This window comes from Pseudophryne corroboree, chromosome 1, assembly GCF_028390025.1.
Source record: "Pseudophryne corroboree isolate aPseCor3 chromosome 1, aPseCor3.hap2, whole genome shotgun sequence".
Taxonomy (NCBI): Eukaryota; Metazoa; Chordata; class Amphibia; order Anura; family Myobatrachidae; genus Pseudophryne; species Pseudophryne corroboree.
Window position 1 is genome coordinate 949,115,883 of NC_086444.1, and position 25,006 is coordinate 949,140,888.

A 25,006-nucleotide genomic window follows, 5' to 3' on the forward strand; every position below is an offset into this window, starting at 1 on the left:
GAGTCTGGACCTTGGGTGCAGAAGAGAGCACAGAGTGAAATCGATTCAGGACCACTGGCTTGTGGGGAGAGATGTGAAATGTCTTAGGAATTTTGAGGAACGGAGGCAACTTGAGCTTATAGGCAACAGGATTGACGATTTATTTGATCTGGAAGGGCCCGATATAACAAGGAGCAAACTTCATACTTGGAACCTTTAGTCTCAGATTTTTGGTGGACAGCCAAACACGATCCCCTGGTTTGAGGGCAGGAATTGCCTTACGCTTCTTGTCTGTAAATTTTTTGTACCTTGAGGAAGCTTTTAGGAAAGCTGCACGGATAGTCTTCCAGTTTTGAGAAAATTGATGAAGGGTGAGATCAGATGCAGGTACCGATGTTGCTGGAAGCGGTTGAAACACAGGAACCTTGGGGTGGAACCCGTAGTTGGCAAAGAATGGCGTAGAAGAGGAGGAAGAATGATACTGGTTGTTGTGACAAAATTCGGCCCATGGAAGAAGATGAACCCAGTCGTCTTGAGAAGAGGATACATAAATTCGGAGGAAGGCCTCCAAGTCCTGAATCACCCTCTCGGTTTGCCCATTGGTTTGGGGGTGAGAAGCAGTAGGGAACTTTAACTTGACTTGGAGAGCCAAACACAGACTTCGACAGAATTTGGCTACAAACTGGACACCTCTATCGGAGATAATCTCTTCAGGCAGACCGTGTAATCTGAAGATCTCTTGAATGAAGACTTGAGCCAGCTTGGAAGCTGATGGTAGACCAGTGAGAGGAGCGAAATGAGCCATCTTGGTGAACCAGTCAACTACCACCCAGATGGTATTATACTTGTTACATTCAGGGAGATCGGTAATAAAGTCCATTGATAAATGGGTCCATGGATGGTGAAGGATAGAAAAAGGTACCAGTTGACCAGCGGGCGACGGGCATGGCACCTTGTGCTTTGCACACTTAGGGCAGGATGCAATAAACTCTGTAATGTCCTTCTTTAGGGTCTGCCACCAGTATGATCTGTAAACAAATTCGTAAGTTTTCTGAATACCCGTGTGTCCGGAGAAGCGAGAAGAATGTGCCTATTGCAAGAGCTACTTTCTGAGAGTCGGTTTTATGAGGATTTTCCCTGGCGGAGGTATAGAGTCCACTCCCACGGTGGAGAATGCCACTGAATCGATAATGGGATTCTTACAAGTGGATTCTGACTCATTTTATTGCTCCCAGGAGTGGGAAGGAGCATCAGCCTTGCGATTCTGTGACACTGGACAAAACGAGAGTTTAAAGTCAAACCTGGAGTAGAAGAGTGCCCACCTAAATTGACGCGGATTGAGGCATTGGATGGCTTTCAGGTACAGGAGATTCTTGTGGTCTGTCAGGATGGTGATAGTATGAGAAGCTCCCTCCAGTAAATATCTCTATTCTTCAAGAGCGAGCTTGATGGCTAGAAGTTCTTGATCGCCAATGGCGTAGTTGCATTCAGGAGAGAAGTTCCGCGAGAAGCCACAGGGATGTAAGTGGCCATCAAGATAAAACTGCACTGACCCCTACTGAAGAGGCATCCACCTCCAAGGTGAAGGGTAAGCTGGTATCAGGCTGCTTCAGTACTGGAGCAGAGACAAATCGTTGCTTAAGAAGATGGAAGGCTTGGGTAGCTTCTTCCGACCACTTGGAGGAATTGGCACCTTTCCGTGTGAGAGCGGTTATTGGTGCCGCAATGAACCCCTGAATGAACCTCCTGTAATAATTGGCGAACCCCAGGAATCTTTGAACACCTTTGAGCGTCGTGGGTATTGGCCAATCGTGGATAGCCTGGAGTTTCTTAGGATCCATCTCTAATCCAGAACTGGACACGATGTAACCCAGAAACCGGAATTGACTTGACCTCGAAGACACGTTTTTATAACTTACAATAAAGATGATTGGCACAGAGATGGGACAGGACATCCTTGACCCAGTAACGATGTTCCTTCAGATCATTGGCAAAGATGAGGATATCATCGAGGTTGACCACGTCGGTAGAGGAATTCTCTGAAGATTTAGTTCACGAAATGTTGAAATACCACTGGAGCGTTGCTGAGTCCGAAAGGCATGACAAGGTACTCATAATATCCATCACGGGTGTTAAACACGGTCTTCCATTCATCACCCTTTCGGATACGGATGAGCTTGTATGCACCCCTCAGGTCCAACTAGGAAAAGATGTTGGCTCCACTGACACAATCAAACAACTCGGTGATAAGAGGCAAAGGGTACTGGTTTTTCACTATGATGTCATTAAGCCCACGGTAATCAATACAGGGTCACAGGCCATCTTTCTTTTTCACTCCTCCCTGATGTCTCTCTCCTCTCCTGCCTGCTTTACCTGCCACCATTGTGGAGCCATATGCCAGCACCGCTGCCCCAGGAGTCCCACACTGCCTTCACTGGATCTCATTTCCTCCTGTCTCTGATTCCTCTTTACCACTAAAGCCCTGCAACCCCAAACACCCCCCCCCCCCTTACTACACTCGCTCCCTCCTCTTAGCACAGCTCCAGTCTCCTGGCCCTCAACCTCCAATACGGACCATACCCGGCATCCTTGTGCCTGTCCCAGCCTACACATCCTGTACCCAGCTCCCACCTACTCTGTCTTGGGCTCTCACCTATACCCAGCACCGCTCCTAATTCTGTGGCAGCCCTTTCCCCAGCTCCCATCCACCTCTAATATACAGCACCCAGTCTCCCCCCCTCCTATCCCAGCTTAGCTTTGCCCTAATGTGTATATAAATATTATAATAAAAAAGGTTAGCAGGTTTGGGAGAAAACACCTTTCTCCCCATACAAAGCTTAAAACATGGATATGTTAAAACACAAAAAATAGAGATGCACAGTGTGTATTGGGGGAGCAAGCACTTAAATGAACCCATAAAGGTACATCTAAAAAGTAATAAGTATCTTATTATGAATGGTCTATTGCACATATGGCACTATTGCACAACAAGCAAGGAACCCAGAGCATTAGACACCTGACAACGAGCATGTCATTTAAAAGTAAATAGAAGCCTTACTGTGGGTCATAATTTGTAATGGGCATTATTGTGTGTGAGACATAAAATGGTATCGGGGCATAACTGTGTGTCATCATGTGTCATGGGCATTACAGTGTGTGGCATATTGTGTCATGGGCATTACGGTGTGTGGCTTCATGTTTCATGGGCATTACCCTGTGGAATGTAATGGGCTTTATGGTGTGCAGCATATTGTGTAATGGGCATTACGGTGTGTGTCTTATTGTGTAAAGGACATTACTATAAGGAGGAAAAATGACAAATATTATACGGGGCACGAATCAGGAATTTTTTAGTCAGGCATTATGTGTATAAGCGGCTCTTGTATAAGTGGCTCTACTGTGGCATAATGTGTATAAGCGGCTCTACTGTGGCATAATGTGTATAAGCGGCTCTACTGTGGCAGAACGTGTATAAGCGGCTCTACTATGGCAGAACGTGTATAAGCGGCTCTATAGTAGCATAATGTGTATAAGCGGCTCTACTGTGGTGTAACATGTATAAGCGGCTCTACTGTGGCGTAACATGTATAAGCGGCTCTACTGTGGTGTAACGTGACTAACGGACACTACTGTGTGGTGTAATGTGAATTTATTCTATTCTGTGGTCACTTCCCTTCCCCATGAAGCCACGCCCCACTAAGGGGCGCCAGAATATATATTCACATACAAAAAAAATTTGGCTGTAATGTATGATTGCCATCCCCTGTGGTGAAACACCTTTCTTATCAATTAACTAGCTCACCACAGGTGATGGCAATCATACATTACCAGGAAAGTCCAGGAACAGTGCATTTTCTCCCTCATGGAGCGGGTCAGGTAGGCAAGTTTGATATATATATATATATATATATATATATATATATATATATATAGTACTCCAAAAGAAATGGCACTGGAGGCAATAGATACAGAATGAAGGTGTATTGTAAAGCGACAGCTGTTTCAGGGCAGCAGCCCTTTCCTCAAGCAAAGATACAACACCACCAAATGTTGGACAAAAAATATATATATGTGTGTATATATATATGTATGTGTGTGTGCCCTCCAAATTGGTAGCAACATTTGAAAAGAGACAAGGCGGCACTCAAGAGTCTTTGAAGCAATTCACAAAGGTGTATTAAACACTCATCTTATACACCAACGTTTCCGGGCTTCCCGTTCTGCCCGCCGCCACCCTCAGTCCTTCTCTGCGCCTCCGCCTCCTCCGCACCATGCCGGCCACAGCCTCCTCATCCACCGCACCACAGACCACAGCATCCTCAGCACCGCCGCTGCTAAATACTGTAGGTAATCTTACCCTGCTGTCTTTCCATCTCCCTAGTCCCTACTGTATGCCCTTGCTGTCCCTCTCTCTGTCACTCTCACTGTCCCTGCTGTCACTCTCTCTGTCCCTATGTCCCTGCTGTCACTCTCCATGTCCCTATGTCCCTGCTGTCACTTTCCCTGTCCCTCTGTCACTCTCCCTGAATTCTTCCTCATTCCATGTGGCATAATGTGAATTTCGGCTCATTCTGTGTGCTATAATGTGAATTTTGGCTCATACCGTGTGCTATAATGTGAATGTTGGTTCATTCCGTGTGCTATAATGTGAATTTTGGCTCATACCGTGTGCTATAATGTGAATTTCGCCTCATTCTGTGTGCTATAATGTGAATTTCGACTCATACCGTGTGCTATATTGTTAATCTCATTCAGTGTGCTATAATGTGAATTTTGGCTCAGACGGTGTGCTATAATGTGAATTTTGGCTCATTCTGTGTGCTATAATGTGAATTTCGTCTCATTCTGTGTTCTATCGTGTGAATTTCGTCTCATTCTTTGTGCTATATTGTGAATTTTGACTCATACCATGTGCTATAATGTGAATTTCGGCTCATTTGTGTGGTATAATGGGGATTTCCGCTCATACTGTGTGGTATAATGGGAATTTCCGCTCATACTGTGTGGTATAATGGGAATTTCCGCTCATACTGTGTGGTATAATGTGAAAGGGGCATCAGTACTAGGTAGTATAAGGGGTCCTACTATTGTGGTGCATAATGTGTATAAGGGGTATATGGTGTGGTAAACTACACTGAAGGACATGCCCCCTTTTGAGTGGCCATGCCCCCTTCCCTGGAGGTGCTTGCATAATTGCAACCTTCACTTTTCCATACCCCCACTTCATAATTTCAGCTTACATACGTAAATATATATATATATATATATATATATATATATATATATATACACACGTATATATTATATATACCTGCATGTATATGAAATATTCTTTCAAATTTACCACCGAATTGTAATTTTCTTTGTAGTAATTAAAGATGTTGTGATTTTAATTGTAGATTTTAGGGCCCCACTGTCTTAAGTACCCCCGGGGCCCCCGAAGCCTTAATCCAGCTCTGACTGCACCCAGGGTTTATGAAAACATGGAAAGCATACCACACTAGCTTTAAATGGATGTAGTTCTCAACATATAAAAGGTATCTTTACATATAAAAGTTGTTCTTCTATAATAAGCGTACCAAACATACAGAATGGAAAATAAGATCTCTCATCTAGGTATCTTTCAATGGTACTCCAGTTACTTATAATAGATCCTCATGGCTCTTATGCGTAGTTTGACAATATTTATTCCATACAACTGTCCAAAAAAATATATAAAAATATAATTTATATATAAAATGCAATATAAAGTATTATATTCGTGATATATATATATATATATATATATATATATATATATATATATAGAGAGAGAGAGAGAGAGAGAGAGAGAGCGAGAGAGATTTATGGTAGACTTACCATGGTTACATGTTTCTGTGAGGTACACTGGTTTCCACAGGGAATAACATGGCGGTGTAGAGTTGGATCTTGATCCGAAGCACCAAACCAACAGGCTAAAGCTTCGACTGCTCCCAGGATGCACTGCACCGCCTCCTCTATAGCCCCACCTCCAGGCACTGGAGCTCAGTTTTGTTAACCAGTACAATGCAGTAGCAGGTAAGAGAGACGGTAGATGTTAGTTACATAGAACCATGTTCTCACGACAAGAGAAGGGACTAGTGGCTAATGCCATACAAACCCAAGAATCAAAGTGCGTCAGGGTGGGCGCCCTGTGGAAACCAGTATACCTCGCAGAAAGAGATTTAACCATGGTAAGTCTACCATAAATCTACTTTTCTACAGCGGGGTACACTGGTATTCCACAGGGAATAACATCGGGGATGTCCTAAAGCATTTCCTCATGGGTGGGGACGCACTGTAGAGGGTACAAGAACCCGGCGTCCAAAGGAAGCATCCTGGGAGGCGGAAGTATCAAAGGCATAGAACCTGATGAATGTGTTCACTGAGGACCACGTAGCCACCTTGGACAAATGTTCTGCGGTCGCGCCACTGCAGGCCGCCCAAGAAGGTCCGGCAGACAGAGTAGAATGGGCTTTAATAGCAGGAGGAGCTAGGAGCCCAGCCTGCGCATAGGCTTGTGCAATCACCATTCTAATCTATCTGGCCAAGGTTTGCTTATCTGCAGTCCAGCCACGTTTGTGAAAACCAAAAAGTACATAAAAGGGAATCTGACCTCCTGATCGAGGCAGTCCTTTCCACATAAATACGGAGAGCCCGTGCCACATCCAAAGATCCTTCTTTAGAGGACACACCAGAAGAGACAAACGCCAGAACCACAGTCTCCTGGTTAAGGTGAAAAGATGATACCACCTTAGGCAAATAACCAGGGCGAGTTCGCAGAACTGCCCGGTCATGGTAAAAAATCAGAAAGGGTGGATGACAGCACAAAGCGCCTAAGTCCAACACCCTCCTAGCAGAGGCAATAGCCAACAGAAAAATGACCTTAAGCGTAAGGCATTTAAGGTCCACAGACTCAGGTTCAAATGGAGACTCTTGTATGGCATTCAGAACAACAATCAGATCCCACGGAGCCACAGGAGGGACAGAGGAAGGCTGAATCTGTAGAACACCCTGAGTGCCCTGAACAAGGAGAACTGAGTGTTTAGGAAGTAGAAGAGGACGCTCTATCGAGATACTCTGCAGGTCTGAGAACCAATGCCATCTGAGCCACGCTGGAGCGACTAGATGTAGTATTGTTCCTTCTTGCTTGAACTTCCATTTTACCCTGGGCAGGATTGACACTGGAGGGAACACATACGGCAGCCAAAAGTTCTATGGAATTGCCAGTGCGTCCACGAACGCTGCATGAGGATCCCTTGTCCTGAAGACCGGAAGTATCTGATCCTGTCCTGAAGCTTCAGGACTTTCTCCAAAGACAAGAACAGCCTTTGGATGTGTGTGTCCCGCAGTGCCCCCAGGTGCACCATGTTCTGAACAGGGACCAGCGAGGATTTCTTGTAGTTGATGAGCCACCCGTGGGCTTGTTGGAAGTTTACCGTCAGTCATAGATGACTGAGTAGGACATCGTGGGAGTTTGCCAGGATCAGCAAGTCGTCCAGATACGGCAGGATTCTTACTCCCTGGCGATGGAGATGAGCCGTCATCACGGCCATAATCTTGGTGAAGATCTGAGGAGCTGTGGCCAGTCGAAACGGCAGAGCCTGGAACTGATAGTGTAGGTTGCCAACAGCAAACTGCAAATAGTGCTGATGCGATATTGTAATAGGTATATGCAGGTAAGCATCTTGTATAACCAGGGATACCATATAATCTCCGGGTTCCATGGCCAGTACAATTGAGCGCAGTGTTTCCAGATGGAACTTGGATACTCTCACAACTTTTCAGTGATTTGAGGTTGAGTATAAGCCGGAAAGACTCATTGGGTTTCGGTACTAGAAACAGGGTCGAATAGTATCCTCTGCCTCTTTGGTATAGAGGTACCGGCACCACCACTCCTGTATCCAGGAGGGAACTCACAACCAATGTTAGAGCTTGTGCCTTTAACAGATCCAAAGGGGTAACCATTGTGCAAAACTGGCGATGGGGACGCCTCTTGAAAGAGACTGCGTACCCGTGAGAAACAACTTGTCATACCAATGCGTCTGAAGTGGTCATTAACCAGACATGGGTGAATCGCAGAAGTCGGCCTCCCACCCTGGAGACCCCCAGAGAGAGGCCTGTCCCATCATGTAGCAGGCTTGTCACATGTAGAAGCAGGCAGATGGACTGCCCAGGATTATTAGGCTGTGGGCTTAGTGGTTTTTGGGAGCAGGAGACATGACCTTCGCTTTTTCATAAGGCAGAAAGCAGGTAAAGGCGGTACTTTTTGCCCTCTGTGCAGAAGGATTAGCATTTGAGAGAAAAGCAGACGCAGTAGCCGTCGGAGCCAGACCCATTTTTTAATTAGGTCTTCCCCAAAGAGGATGTCTCCACTAAAGGGGAATCCCTCCAAGGACTTTTGGAGTCCAGTTCCACCTTCCATGACCTCAATCACAGAATACGGTGAGCAAGGACAGACGTATTCAACGCCTTGGCAGCCGACACACCCGCCTCAGGAGACGCCTCCTGGTGTAAAGAACTGGTGGCGGTAGCATTGTGAGACAGAGAATGTCTGGCATTGACAAATATATCCTCGGGCTTCACATCCTCTAATGCCTGAACCAATCATCAATATATTTTGCAGCCCCAAGGGGATGCAATCCTGATCTATGTACAACACCTGTAAGGGACTAATAGACTTCAGGCATCCTTCCACATGCTTATCTGTCGGTTCCTACAGTGAGGGGACAGTGGTGACAGGCAGAGTGGATGACACCCGATGGGTGACACATTAGTTCACTAGCAGTGAATTATCTATTTGTTATATAACTCTGCAGGCGGAGGATATTGAGCTAATGTCCGTTGTAGACTGGGGGAACACCTTCCCTGGATTAAACCAAGGGTCCTGTCTGATGTACACTAAATGGTCAGAATGTGCTAACAGAATTTTATTTACCCTCTGATGGTTGAACATATCAGTTTGCTTAACCACAGTAGGGGAATCTTCCTATCATCATGATTTGTAGGATTTGCTTCCCAGTAGCCATAAGGTCTGTGGTATCATTTAGCAATGAAAAGTCCTTGTCAGAAACACCTAATACAGATACTGAGAAGACCGCATGTTTCCCCTCTCTTCAGATAAAATATCTGAGATATTATTGGATAGTTAGGAGGAAGCAGCCTGCTTAGATGACCCAGAGACACGAGAGTGACCTGGAATAGGGTTTTACCTGAGCAAGGGATGAGTCATATGCTACAACCTGTAAGGTAAAATTTTCCCGCCCAAAGCGGAGTATCCATGGGAATATCAGTGACTGTAATGTGACAGGTGGTCCCATAGGGGGCATAAAGAGTTCAGTTAGAGAACCCAGTAGGTTTGAGAACATAGCCCAGGTTGGTTTCTGATTGATTACAGGAGCTGCTGACTGACTGCGAGATGTATGAGACATAGGGGGCCATTCCGAGTTGATCGCTCGGTAGTAACTTTTTGCTGTGTTGCGATCAGATAGTCGCCGCCGATGGGGGAATGTATTTTCGCTTTGCAAGTGTACGAACGCTTTTGCAGCCAATGGCACAAAAAAGTTTGTTGCAGTTTCTGAGTAGATCTGGACTTACTCAGCCGCTGCGATCACTTCAGACTTTTTGGGCCCAGAATTGACGTCAAGACACCCGCCCTGCAAACGATTGGACACGCCTGCGTTTTTCCAAACACTCCCAGAAAACGGTCCGTTGACACCCACAAACACCCTCTTTCTGTCAATCACCTTGCGATTGGCTGTGCGTATGGATTCTTCGTTAAATCCATCGCCCAGCACAGATCCTCTTTGTACCCATACGACGCACCTGCGCATTGTGGTGCATACGCATGCACAGTTTTGCCGAGATTTAACCTGATCGCAGCTCTGCAAAAAGTTGCTAGCAAGTGTTTAACTCAGAATGACCCCCACAGTACACAGACCATCACACAAAACTTTTCCCTCCATTAAATCCGTTGCGCATGCTCTGCAGGGTTGCAGGAGCGTCCCCAGATTTACTGCCCTACATGTTAAACATTATACACAAATTCAACAGTAAGCGGCTTAGTACGATGAAGCCAGAGTACAATACCTGCGAATAAATCCGTTTGCATGTGACTGAGTACCCAGTACACAACACCTGCAAATAAATCCGGTATTGTGTGACTGAGTACACAGTATAATACACATAATAGGTAAATACTGTGATGCACTATATATTGACCCAGACACACCTAGTCCTCTAGGGTACAGTATACAGTGATAGATATATCTGGAATACACCACAGTGAATTACATAGCAGATACAGACACACAGTCACGTTTGCAATGCAGATAATTTTCATGACAATAAAAATAAGATTTTACTCACCGGTAAATCTATTTCTCGTAGTCCGGAGTGGATGCTGGGGACTCTGTAAGGACCATGGGGAATAGATGGGCTCCGCAGGAGACTGGGCAATCTAAAGAAAGATTTAGTACTACCTGGTGTGCACTGGCTCCTCCCTCTATGCCCCTCCTCCAGACCTCAGTTAAGGAAACTGTGCCCAGAAGAGCTGACATTATAAGGAAAGGATTTTGGAATCCAGGGTAAGACTCATACCAGCCACACCACTCACACCGTACAACTTGTGATAACATATCCAGTTAACAGTATGAACAACAAACGAGCATCACTCAACGGATGCCACATAACTTAACCCTTTATTAAGCAATAACTATATACACGTATTGCAGAAAGTCCGCACTAAGGACGGGCGCACAGCATCCACTACGGGCTACGAGAAATAGATTTACCGGTGAGTAAAATCTTATTTTCTCTAATGTCCTAGTGGATGCTGGGGACTCCGTAAGGACCATGGGGACTATACCAAAGCTCCCAAACGGGCGGGAGAGTGCGGATGACTCTACAGTACCGAATGGGCAAATACAAGGTCCTCCTCAGCCAGGGTATCAAACTTGTAGAATTTTGCAAATGTGTTTGAACCCGACCAAGTAGCCACTCGGCAAAACTGTAATGACGAGACCCCTCGGGCAGCCGCCCAAGAAGAGCCCACCTTCCTTGTGGAATGGGCCTTTACAGATTTTGGATGCGGCAATCCCGCCGCAGAATGAGCCTGCTGAATCGTGCTACAGATCCAGCGAGCAATGGTTTGCTTTGAAGCAGGAGCACTTGTTGGATGCATACAGGATAAACAGCGAGTCAGTCTTCCCGACTCCAGCCGTCATGGCTACATAGATCTTCAAAGCCCTGACTACATCAAGCAACTTGGAGTCCTCCAAGTCACGAGTAGCTGCAGGCACCACAATAGGTTGGTTCAAATGAAAAGATGACACCACCTTCGGCAGAAATTGCGGCCGAGTCCGCAATTCTGCCCTGTCCATATGGAAAACCAGATAGGGGCTTTTACATGACAAAGCCGCCAATTCTGACACACGCCTAGCCGAAGCGAAGGCCAACAGCATGACCACTTTCCACGCGAGATACTTTAGCTCCACGGTCTTAAATGGCTCAAACCAGTGGGATTTCAGGAAACTCAACACCACGTTAAGATCCCAAGGTGCCACTGGTGGCACAAAAGGGGGCTGAATATGCAGAACTCCCTTAACAAACGTCTGAACCTCAGGCAGTGAAGCCAATTCTTTTTGAAAGAAAAAGGATAGGGCCAAAATCTGGACCTTTATGGACCCTAATTTTAGGCCCATAGTCATTCCAGACTGTAGGAAGTGCTGGAACCGGCCCAGCTGGAATTCCTCTGTAGGGGCCTTCCTTGCCTCACACCAAGCAACATATTTTTGCCATATACGGTGATAATGCTTTGCTGTCACGTCCTTCCTAGCTTTTATCAGCATAGGAATAACTTCCCCCGGAATGCCTTTTTCCGCTAGGATCCGGCGTTCAACCACCATGCCGTCAAATGCAGCCGCGGTAAGTCTTGGAACAGACAGGGTCCCTGTTGCAACAGGTCCTGTCTGAGAGGTAGAGGCCATGGGTCCTCTGTGAGCATTTCTTGCAGTTCCGGGTACCAAGCCCTTCTTGGCCAATCTGGAACAATTAGTATTGTTCTCACTTCTCTTCGTCTTACGATTCTCAGTACCTTGGGTATGAGAGGAAGAGGAGGAAACACATAGACCGACTGGAATACCCACTGTGTTATTAGTGCGTCCACAGCTATCGCCTGAGGGTCTCTTGACCTGGCGCAATACCTTTGTAGTTTTTTGTTGAGACGGGACGCCATCATGTCTACCTGTGGTAGTTCCCATCGATTTGTAATCTGAGTGAAAACTTCGTGATGAAGTCCCCACTCTCCCGGGTGGAGGTCGTGTCTGCTGAAGAAGTCCGCTTCCCAGTTGTCCACCCCCGGAAAGAACACTGCTGACAGTGCTTGCAAGTAATTCTCCACCCACCGAAGAATCCAGGTGGCTTCCGCCATCGCGACTCTGCTTCTTGTGCCGCCCTGTCTGACTGAATCAGCACCGGTTGGTTGCGAAGCAGGGGCTCCGCTTGACTCAGGGCGCTGCATATGGCCCTTAGTTCCAGGATATTTATGTGCAGACAAGCCTCATGACTTGAACACAACCCTTGGAAGTTTCTTCCCTGAGTGACTGCCCCCCAACCTCGGAGGCTCGCATCCGTGGTCCCCAGGACACAGTCCGGTATGCCGAACCTGCGGCCCTCGAGAAGGTGAGCACTCTGCAGCCACCACAGAAGAGACACCCTGGCCCTGGGAGACAGGGTGATCAGCCGATGCATCTGAAGATGCGATCCGGACCACTTGTCCAACAGATCCCATTGAAAGATCCTCGCATGGAACCTGCCGAAGGGAATGGCTTTGTACGATGCCACCATCTTTCCCAGGACTCGCGTGCAGTGATGCACCGACACCTGTTTCGGTTTTAAGAGGTCTCTGACTAGAGTCACTAGCTCTTGAGCCTTCTCCACCGGGAGAAACACCTTCTTCTGGTCTGTGTCCAGAATCATGCCCAGAAAGGGCAGACGCGTCGTAGGAATCAGCTGCGACTTTGGGATATTCAAAATCCAGCCATGCTGCTGCAACACTTCCTGAGAGTGTGCTACGCTGATCTGCAACTGCTCTCTGGACCTCGCCTTTATGAGATCATCCAAGTATGGGATAACTGTGACTCCTTGCTTTCTCAGGATCACCATAATTTCTGCCATTACCTTGGTAAATATTCTCGGTGCCGTGGAGAGCCCAAACGGCAATGTCTGGAATTGGTAATGACTGTCCTGTACCACAAATCTGAGGTACTCCTGATGAGGTGGATAAATGGGGACATGCAAGTATGCATCCTTGATGTAACTTGGATAGCTTTGTGGGGTATCATCATACAACCCATTAAGAACCTAGCAATCTGGTGGACCATTATGCAATAGGTAGCATCTATCCTTGTGTATCCATGCCTATTTCCCTATAGATTGTAAGCTTGCGAGCAGGGCCTTCCTACCTCTGTCTGTTTTTACCCAGTTTTGTTCTATTACTGTTGTTCTAATTGTAAAGCGCAACGGAATATGCTGCGCTATATAAGAAACTGTTAATAAATAATAAATAAATAAATAATGTCCAGAGACACCATAAAATCCCCCTCTTCCAGGCTTGCAATGACCGCTCTGAGCAATTCCATTTTGAACTTGAATCTTTTCAGATAAATGTTCAGGGACTTTAAATTCAATATGGGTCTGACCGAACCGTCCGGTTTCGGTACCACAAACATTGTGGAATAGTATCCCTTTCCCTGTTGAAGAAGGGGAACCTTTACCACCACCTGCTGGAGAAATAGCTTGTGAAATGCCGCTAACACTACTTCCCTTTCTATGGGGGAAGCTGGCAGGGCCGATTTGAGGTAACGGTGAGGGGGCATCACTTCGAATTCCAGCTTGTATCCCTGAGACACAATCTGTATAGCCCAAGGATCCACCTGTGAGCGAACCCACTGGTGGCTGAAATGTCGGAGACGCGCCCCCACCACTCCTGGCTCCACCGTGGAGCCCCAGCGTCATGCGGTGGATTTAGTGGAAGCCGGGGAGGACTTCTGTTCCTGGGAACTAGCTGTAAGGTGCAGCTTTTTTCCTCTACCCCTGCCTCTGGCAAGAAAGGACGCACCTCTGACCTTCTTGCTTCTTTGTGAGCGAAAGGACTGCATTTGGTAATACGGTGCTTTCTTAGGTTGTGAGGGAATATATGGCAAAAAGTTTGACTTCCCAGCAGTAGCTGTGGAAACCAGGTCTGAGAGACCGTCCCCAAACAATTCCTCACCCTTGTAAGGTAACACCTCCATGTGTTTTATGGAGTCGGCATCACCTGTCCACTGCCGAGTCCACAGGACCCTCCTGGCAGAAATTGTCATTGCATTAATTCTAGAGCCCAGTAGGCAAATGTCCCTCTGGGCATCCCTCATATATAGGACAGTGTCTTTTATATGCCCCAGGGTCAGCATAACGGTATCCCTGTCTAAGGTATCCATTTCCTCAGACAGATTATCTGTCCACGCTGCTACAGCACTACACATCCAAGCCGACGCAATTGCCGGCCTCAGTAGAGTACCTGAATGTGTATAAACAGATTTCAGGATACTTTCCTGCTTTCTATCTGCAGGATCCTTTAGGGGGCGGCCGTATCCTGTGACGGCAGGGCCACCTTCTTAGATAAGCGTGTGAGAGCTTTATCTACCCTAGGGGAGGATTCCCAGCGCAAGGATACGCCATAAGTAACCTTTTGGAAATCAGCACTTTCTTATCGGCGGAATCCCACGCTCTTTCACATAACTAATTTAACTCATGTGAAGGGGGAAAAGTCACCTCTTGCTTTTTCTCCCCATACATATAAACCCTCTTGTCAGGGACAGGGTTTACCTCTGATATGTGTAAAACCTCCTTCATTGCTATAATCATGTAGCGGATGGCTTTAGTCATTTTAGGTTGCAATTTTGCATCATTGTCATCGACACTGGAGTCAGAATCCGTGTCGATATCTGTGTCAACCATTTTGGATAGTGGGCGCTTTAGAGACCCTGAGTGACTCTGCGCTGTAGGATCAGGCATGGGTTGAGACCCGGACTGGCCCAAGGTATCGGCTTTATCCAACCTTTTATGTAAGGAGTTTACATTATCATTTAACACCTTCCACATATCCATCCAATCAGGTGTCGGCACCGTCGGTGGCGACACGTCATTCATCTGCACTTGCTCTGCCTCCACATAGCCCTCTTCGTCAAACATGTCGACACACGCGTTCCGCCACACACACAGGGGAAGCTCTAAATGAGGACAGGACCCCTACAAGGCCTTTTGGAGAGACAGAGAAAGAGTATGCCAGCACACACCCCAGCGCTATATGACCCAGGAATCACACAGTAACTTAGTGTTTACCCAGTAGCTGCTGTATTATGATTAATGCACCAAAATGTATGTGCCCCCCCCTCTCTTTTTTACCATCTTTCTACCGTGAATCTGCAGGGGAGAGCCTGGGGAGCTTCCTCTCAGCGGCGGGTTTCTGTCCCGCAATTTTGTATAAAAATAATGGCGGGGGCTCACGCATATAACAGTGTCCAACTATATATATGCTGCTTTTGCCAGGAGGTACTTAATTGCTGCCCAGGGCGCCCCCTGTGCCCTGCACCCTACAGTGACCGGAGTGTGTGGGTTAGTGTGGGCGCAATGGCGCACAGCTGCAGTGCTGAGCGCTACCTCATATGAAGACAGGAGTCTTCTGCCGCCAATTTTGACATCTTCTTGCTTCAACCCGCCGGCTTCTGGCTCTGCGAGGGGGACGGCGGCGAGGCTGCGGGAACGGACGACAAGGTCAGGTCCTGTGTTTGATCCCTCTGGAGCTAATGGTGTACAGTAGCCTAAGAAGCGCAACCTACCCGCAGTTAGTAGGTTTGCTTCTCTCCCCTCAGTCCCACGTAGCAGAGAGTCTGTTTCCAGCAGAAGCTCTCTGAAAATAAAAAACCTAACAAAAATACTTTCTTATTAGCAAGGTCAGGAGAGCTCACTAAAAGCACCCAGCTCTGTCCGGGCACAGATTCTGAGGTCTGGAGGAGGGGCATAGAGGGAGGAGCCAGTGCATACCAGGTAGTACTAAATCTTTCTTTAGAGTGCCCAGTCTCCTGCGGAGCCCATCTATTCCCCATGGTCCTTACGGAGTCCCCAGCATCCTCTAGGACGTTAGAAAAATTGCATTGGATCATTATATGAACACATATATATTATATGAACGCATTGTTTTATATAAACTATATATATATATATACATATATATATATATATCGATTTGTAATGTCCGCACTCACAGCAGTTAATAGTCACCATCGGGGTGCTCCTCAAGAAAGCCCAAATACGGACATCCACATATACCAAATGTATATCCAGACCACGGATCCAGAATAGAGGGCACTCACCAGTCCAACTTCAATTAAAGGGTTTTATTGATACATCAGAATCAACTCATAGTGTCGACGTTTCGGCTTAGACAAGCCTTTTTCAAGACAGCCCAGGAGACATCTGCTCAGCATGCCAGGAATAAGCATACTGACAACCTCTCACGGGCTCCCCTATATACTGCACACAATCAATTAGTTATCTTAATTACCGGAAATGCATCACATTAACCCACCCTGGGTTCTCCGTGTTATTTCACTATATAATCATAATATTTAGAGTACATATCGTGTAACAGTGCCATAGAGTATATTAGCCTTATATAACTGAGCCGTATGTCCGTATTTGGGCTTTCTTGAGGAGCACCCCGATGGTGACTATTAACTGCTGTGAGTGCGGACATTACAAATAGATATTAGTGGATCCAGGACTGTATTGTTTTGGATTTCTTTGTCAAGCACCCGCTGATGAAGCTGAATTATGAAAGTATAATCATTTATACATTTTTTTGATTTTTTATGCTAGTGATATCTGAATTGCTGCTGGGAGTATATACTGATGTACAGATCACACACTGTGGTGATTTGAAGGTTGTATATACTCTTATGGTATAGTGTGTACTTCTCGCATTTGTCCAAACTTGTGCCAGATCAGAGTATAGTTTCTTATTTTACCATGTCACAAACAGGTGTTAATGTGTTTGACGAGGACTTATTGAGGGCAGCTGAAACCAATTTTCTATCTTTAACTGATGATGACGCGGATAAAATCTATTTTGACCAGATTGAGTTTTCTGAATTACCTGCTGAAACAGTGTCTGACTTATATAATAAACTTCTCAGAATGAGAAAACGTGAAACAGATCTGGTCCTACATGGTCAATTCCTCAGTGAATATCATCGATCTAAAAAAATACCCAGGGGGTTTAGGGTACATAATATACCAACCCTGGGGAGGAATAATCCCACATTTTGTGCAAAGTGGTGTGCTGTCCTCAATAAGTGCTCGTCTGACCTTATTCTCCTCGTAATAGAGGAAGTAACTGGTGAGCTCAAGAAACTGCGAGTGGAAATTGAGGCCTTTAAAAATCTGTATATGAAAAAGATTATGAGTGAAAAAACAGAACCCTGGGTTGAGAAACTTAAGGGACAGATCGATATGTACCAACAGGAATTATTACAATTTAAACGTAAAAAGCTGGAAACTGTAAACAGTGATTACAAATTACACACTGTCTACAGGTGGCTAATAGGTAACTCAAATGAGAATCGAGCCAGACGTCCCTTTCGATATCGCCGTCAGAGAGTAGATTTAGAAGAAGGGAACTCCTCGGTACCATCATCGTCTGAGGGAGAAGCAACTGACCCTAATGAAATCAGAAGGGAACGTTTTTTAGGGACAGGCGATTTTGTATACCCCCCCTTCCGAAGAGGCGGAGGCCGAGGTGCCAACAAAGGAGGGGTGGTAAGTGTAAAAAGAAGAGGTCCGAAGCCACGGACTTAAGTACAGTCTTCAACCTTTCCTCATATGCCCTAAATGATGCGGAAATGTCAGTATTGGAACTTGGTCTCTCTTTCGTCCCAACAACTACACACGATCCATTTAATTGGATGATTGATAATTATCGCTTTGGACGTAAATTGAGACTAAGGGAACAATTTGGTAACAAGAGTACATCTAATGAGTCCAATAAATGTAAACAGCCTAGTTATTATGACCCTATATCACATAATGCTAGCATTAAAACGTTTACACGGATGGTAGAAACAGAGAAGGTGAATAGGGTGAAAACGTCACCTAAATACTTTAACTTATCCACTGAACAAAGGCCGGCATTAAAATCCCTAAGGGATAATAAGAACATCACCATACGTCCCGCTGATAAAGGCGGGGCGGTGGTGATTCAGGACTGGTGCCAGTATGATAGTGAGGTTAGACGCCAACTCTGTGATGAACATATGAGACCATCGACCTGGGCTTTGGGGCAGGTTGGATTGATGATGACACAGTTTCATTTTTGAAGGTTGAACATCCTGTTACACCAATATTGTACACCCTGCCGAAAGTCCATAAACGATTGGAGGACCCGCCGGGTCGTCCAATCGTTTCGGCTAAAGGGTCACTCCTTCAACCACTTGCTATCTACATTGACCAATTTTTGCAACCACTAGTAAGCAAAACCAGTAGTTATGTGAGAGACACATCAGATTTTTTGCTTAAGATCAAAGATATTGTGTTACCTGATTCGGAGGTGTGGTTAGCAACATTGGATGTACAGTCACTATATACTGTAATCCCGCACTCAGATGGGATTGAGGCAATTGAACAGCATTTAATTGAAGTTCAACATAAGAAGCCACCGATAAGATTCTTAACTGATTTGACTACACTGGTACTGAAACATAATTATTTTATGTATGGAAGTGATTATTATGCCCAAATTAAAGGTACAGCCATGGGCTCCAATCTAGCACCGGCATATGCCAATTTATATATGGCAGTATATGAATGTAAACACATTATCTCAGTTTGCACCTAAATTGATTAGATATATGAGGTTTATTGATGATATTTTTTTACTCTGGTCTGGCACAAGGGACGAATTGATCAATATGATAGACACCCTCAATGGATTGGTGGGACCTATCAGATTCACTTATAACATAGATCAGACTACAGTTACATTTTTGGATGTAACAGTGTGGAAAGAGGGAGCTGGACTTGGTACTATGCTTTTTCGGAAGGTGACTGATTGGAACACCACCTTATTAGCTACCAGTCAACATCCCCCCAAGCTAAAAGAAAGTCTACCGATATCTCAGTTCCTGAGGGTTCTAAGAATAAACTCATCCCATGAACTTGCTGTACTGCAGATAGACGAGATGAAAAATAAGATTTTACTTACCGATAAATCTATTTCTCGTAGTCCGTAGTGGATGCTGGGACTCCGTCAGGACCATGGGGATTAGCGGCTCCTCAGGAGACAGGGGATTAGCGGCTCCGCAGGAAACAGGGCACAAAAATAAAAGCTTTAGGACTAGGTGGTGTGCACTGGCTCCTCCCCCTATGACCCTCCTCCAAGCCTCAGTTAGGATACTGTGCCCGGACGAGCGTACACAATAAGGAAGGATTTTGAATCCCGGGTAAGACTCATACCAGCCACACCAATCACACCGTACAACCTGTGATCTGAACCCAGTTAACAGTATGACAAACGTAGGAGCCTCTGAACAGACGGCTCACAACAATAACAACCTGATTTTTTTTGTAACAATAACTATGTACAAGTATTGCAGACAATCCGCACTTGGGATGGGCGCCCAGCATCCACTACGGACTACGAGAAATAGATTTATCGGTAAGTAAAATCTTATTTTCTCTGACGTCCTAGTGGATGCTGGGACTCCGTCAGGACCATGGGGATTATACCAAAGCTCCCAAACGGGCGGGAGAGTGCGGATGACTCTGCAGCACCGAATGAGAGAACTCCAGGTCCTCTTTAGCCAGGGTATCAAATTTGTAGAATTTAACAAACGTGTTCTCCCCCGACCACGTAGCTGCTCGGCAGAGTTGTAATGCCGAGACCCCTCGGGCAGCCGCCCAAGATGAGCCCACCTTCCTTGTGGAATGGGCCTTGATAGATTTAGGCTGTGGCAGGCCTGCCACAGAATGTGCAAGTTGAATTGTGCTACAAATCCAACGAGCAATCGTCCGCTTAGAAGCAGGAGCACCCAGCTTGTTGGGTGCATACAGTATAAACAGCGAGTCAGATTTTCTGACTCCAGCCGTCCTTGAAATATATATTTTCAATGCCCTGACAACGTCCAGCAACTTGGAATCCTCCAAATCGCTAGTAGCCGCAGGCACCACAATAGGCTGGTTCAGGTGAAACGCTGAAACCACCTTAGGCAGAAACTGAGGACGCGTCCGCAGTTCTGCCCTGTCCGAATGGAAAATCGGATATGGGCTTTTATACGATAAAGCCGCCAATTCGGACACTCTCCTGGCTGAAGCCAGGGCCAGTAGCATGGTTACTTTCCATGTAAGATATTTCAAATCCACCGATTTGAGTGGCTCAAACCAATGGGATTTGAGAAAATCCAAAACTACATTAAGATCCCACGGAGCCACTGGGGGCACAACCGGGGGCTGTATATGTAGTACTCCTTTTACAAAAGTCTGGACTTCAGGAACTGAAGCCAATTCTTTCTGGAAGAAAATCGACAGGGCCGAAATTTGAACCTTAATGGACCCTAATTTGAGGCCCATAGACAATCCTGTTTGCAGGAAATGTAGGAATCGACCCAGTTGAAATTCCTCCGTCGGGGCCTTCCTGGCCTCACACCACGCAACATATTTTCTCCAAATGCGGTGATAATGTTGTGCAGTCACCTCCTTCCTGGCTTTTACCAGGGTAGGGATGACCTCTTCCGGAATGCCTTTTTCCCTTAGAATTCGGCGTTCAACCGCCATGCCGTCAAACGCAGCCGCGGTAAGTCTTGGAACAGACATGGTCCCTGCTGAAGCAGGTCCCGTCTTAGAGGTAGAGGCCACGGATCTTCCGTGAGCATCTCCTGAAGTTCCGGGTAACAAGTTCTTCTTGGCCAATCCGGAGCCACGAGTATCGTTCTTACTCCCCTTTGCCGTATAATTCTCAGTACTTTTGGTATGAGAGGCAGAGGAGGAAACGCATACACTGACTGGAACACCCACGGTGTTACCAGAGCGTCCACAGCTATTGCCTGAGGGTCTCTTGACCTGGCGCAATACCTGTCCAGTTTTTTGTTGAGGCGGGACGCCATCATATCCACCTTTGGTTTTTCCCAACGGTTCACAATCATGTGGAAGACTTCTGGATGAAGTCCCCACTCTCCCGGGTGTAGATCGTGTCTGCTGAGGAAGTCCGCTTCCCAGTTGTCCACTCCCGGAATGAACACTGCTGACAGTGCTATCACATGATCTTCCGCCCAGCGAAGAATCCTTGCAGCTTCTGCCATTGCCCTCCTGCTTCTTGTGCCGCCCTGTCTGTTTACGTGGGCGACTGCCGTGATGTTGTCCGACTGGATCAACACCGGCTGACCCTGAAGCAGGGGTTTTGCCAGGCTTAGAGCATTGTAAATCGCTCTTAGCTCCAGTATATTTATGTGAAGAGACATCTCCAGGCTTGACCACACTCCCTGGAAGTTTCTTCCCTGTGTGACCACTCCCCAGCCTCTCAGACTGGCATCCGTGGTCACCAGGACCCAGTCCTGTATGCCGAATCTGCGGCCCTCTAACAGATGAGCACTCTGCAACCACCACAGTAGAGACACCCTTGTCCGTGGAGACAAAGTTATCCGCTGATGCATCTGCAGATGCGATCCGGACCATTTGTCCAGCAGATCCCACTGAAAAGTTCGTGCGTGGAATCTGCCGAATGGAATCGCTTCGTAAGAAGCCACCATTTTTCCCAGGACTCTTGTGCATTGATGCACAGACACTTTTCCTGGTTTTAGGAGGTTCCTGACAAGTTCGGATAACTCCCTGGCTTTCTCCTCCGGAAGAAACACCTTTTTCTGAACCGTGTCCAGAATCATTCCCAGGAACAGCAGACGTGTCGTCGGGGTCAATTGAGATTTTGGAAAATTCAGAATCCACCCGTGCTGTTGCAGCACTACTTGGGTTAGTGCTACTACGTCCTCCAGCTGTTCTCTGGACCTTGCCCTTATCAGGAGATCGTCCAAGTAAGGGATAATTAATACGCCTTTTCTTCGCAGAAGAAACATCATTTCGGCCATTACCTTGGTAAAGACCCGAGGTGCCGTGGACAATCCAAACGGCAGCGTCTGAAACTGATAATGACAGTTTTGCACCACGAACCTGAGGTACCCTTGATGTGAAGGGCAAATTGGGACATGCAGGTAAGCATCCTTGATGTCCAGGGACACCATAAAGTCCCCTTCTTCCAGATTCGCTATCACTGCTCTGAGTGACTCCATCTTGAACTTGAATTTTTGTATGTACAGGTTCAAAGATTTCAGATTTAGAATAGGTCTTACCAAGCCGTCCGGCTTCGGTACCACAAATAGTGTGGAATAATACCCCTTTCCCTGTTGTAGGAGGGGTACCTTGACTAACACCTGCTGAGAATACAGCTTGTGAATGGCTTCCAATACCGTCGCCCTGTCTGAGGGAGACGTTGGCAGAGCAGACTTTAGGAACCGGCGAGGGGGAGACTTCTCGAATTCCAACCTGTAACCCTGAGATACTATTTGCAGGATCCAGGGGTCCACCTGTGAGTGAGCCCACTGTGCGCTGAAATTCTTGAGTCGACCCCCCACCGCCCCTGAGTCCGCTTGTAAAGCCCCAACGTCATGCTGAGGGCTTTGCAGAAGCCGGGGAGGGCTTCTGCTCCTGGGAGGGAGCTGCTTGGTGCACTCTCTTACCCTTTCCTTTGCCTCGGGGCAGATATGACTGTCCTTTTGCCCGCTTGTTCTTATAGGAACGAAAGGACTGCGGCTGAAAAGACGGTGTCTTTTTCTGTTGGGAGGGGACCTGAGGTAAAAAGGTGGATTTCCCGGCTGTTGCCGTGGCCACCAAATCCGATAGACCGACCCCAAATAATTCCTCCCCTTTATACGGCAATACTTCCATATGCCGTTTGGAATCCGCATCACCTGACCACTGTCGCGTCCATAAACTTCTTCTGGCAGATATGGACATCGCACTTACTCTCGATGCCAGAGTGCAAATATCCCTCTGAGCATCTCGCATATAAAGAAAAGCATCCTTTAATTGCTCTATAGTCAATAAAATACTGTCCCTATCCAGGGTATCAATATTTTCAGTCAGGGAATCCGACCAAACCACCCCAGCACTGCACATCCATGCTGAGGCGATGGCTGGTCTCAGTATAACACCAGTATGAGTGTATATACTTTTCAGGGTAGTTTCCAGCCTCCTATCAGCTGGATCCTTGAGGGCGGCCGTTTCAGGAGACGGTAACGCCACTTGTTTTGATAAGCGTGTGAGTGCCTTATCCACCCTAGGGGGTGTTTCCCAGCGCGCCCTAACCTCTGGCGGGAAAGGATATAATGCCAATAACTTCTTTGAAATTAGCAGTTTTCTATCGGGGTTAACCCATGCTTCATCACACACTTCATTCAATTCCTCTGATTCAGGAAAAACTACAGGTAGTTTTTTCAGACCCCACATAATACCCCTTTTTGTGGTACTTGCAGTATCAGAGATATGCAAAGCCTCCTTCATTGCCGTGATCATATAACGTGTGGCCCTACTGGAAAATACGTTTGTTTCTTCACCGTCGACACTAGATTCGGTGTCCGTGTCTGGGTCTGTGTCGACCGACTGAGGTAAAGGGCGTTTTACAGCCCCTGACGGTGTCTGAGATGCCTGGACAGGTACTAACTGGTTTGCCGGCCGTCTCATGTCGTCAACTGATTTTTGTAAGTGCTGACATTATCACGTAATTCCATAAACAAAGCCATCCATTCCGGTGTCGACTCCCTAGGGGGTGACATCACCATTACCGGCAATTGCTCCGCCTCCACACCAACATCGTCCTCATACATGTCGACACACACGTACCGACACACAGCAGACACACAGGGAATGCTCTTATCGAAGACAGGACCCCACTAGCCCTTTGGGGAGACAGAGGGAGAGTTTGCCAGCACACACCCAAGCGCTATAAATATATAGGAACAACCCTACAGGAGTGTTGTTTCCTTTATAGCAGCTTAATATATCAATATCGCCAAAAAAGTGCCCCCCCTCTCTGTTTTTTTACCCTGTTTCTGTAGTGCAGTGCAGGGGAGAGTCCTGGGAGCCTTCCTCGCAGCGGAGCTGTGCAGGAAAATGGCGCTGTGTGCTGAGGAGATAGGCCCCGCCCCCTATTTCGGCGGGCTCTTCTCCCGGTGTTTGTGAGACCTGGCAGGGGTTAAATACATCCATATAGCCCCAGGGGCTATATGTGATGTATTTTTAGCCAGAACAAGGTATTATCATTGCTGCCCAGGGCGCCCCCCCCCAGCGCCCTGCACCCTCAGTGACCGCTGGTGTGAAGTGTGCTGACAACAATGGCGCACAGCTGCAGTGCTGTGCGCTACCTCATGAAGACTGAAAAGTCTTCTGCCGCCGGTTTCTGGACCTCTTCACTTTTCGGCATCTGCAAGGGGGTCGGCGGCGCGGCTCCGGGACCGGACTCCATGGCTGGGCCTGTGTTCGATCCCTCTGGAGCTAATGGTGTCCAGTAGCCTAAGAAGCCAATCCATCCTGCACGCAGGTGAGTTCACTTCTTCTCCCCTAAGTCCCTCGTTGCAGTGAGCCTGTTGCCAGCAGGACTCACTGAAAATAAAAAACCTAATAACTTTTTCTAAGCAGCTCTTTAGGAGAGCCACCTAGATTGCACCCTGCTCGGACGGGCACAAAAACCCAACTGAGGCTTGGAGGAGGGTCATAGGGGGAGGAGCCAGTGCACACCACCTAGTCCTAAAGCTTTTATTTTTGTGCCCTGTCTCCTGCGGAGCCGCTAATCCCCTGTCTCCTGCGGAGCCGCTAATCCCCATGGTCCTGACGGAGTCCCAGCATCCACTAGGACGTCAGAGAAACCAGA

General features: G+C 46.9%; 1 protein-coding gene across 1 annotated transcript; it reads right to left on the reverse strand.

Moving 5' to 3' along the window:
- Window positions 1-1,511: 1,511 nt before the first annotated feature.
- LOC135050206 (uncharacterized) lies at window positions 1,512-1,934 on the reverse strand. Its single transcript, XM_063956465.1, has one exon. It carries the CDS (start codon window positions 1,932-1,934, stop codon window positions 1,512-1,514), a length of 423 nt encoding a protein of 140 aa, XP_063812535.1.
- Between the last annotated feature and the right edge of the window lie 23,072 nt (window positions 1,935-25,006).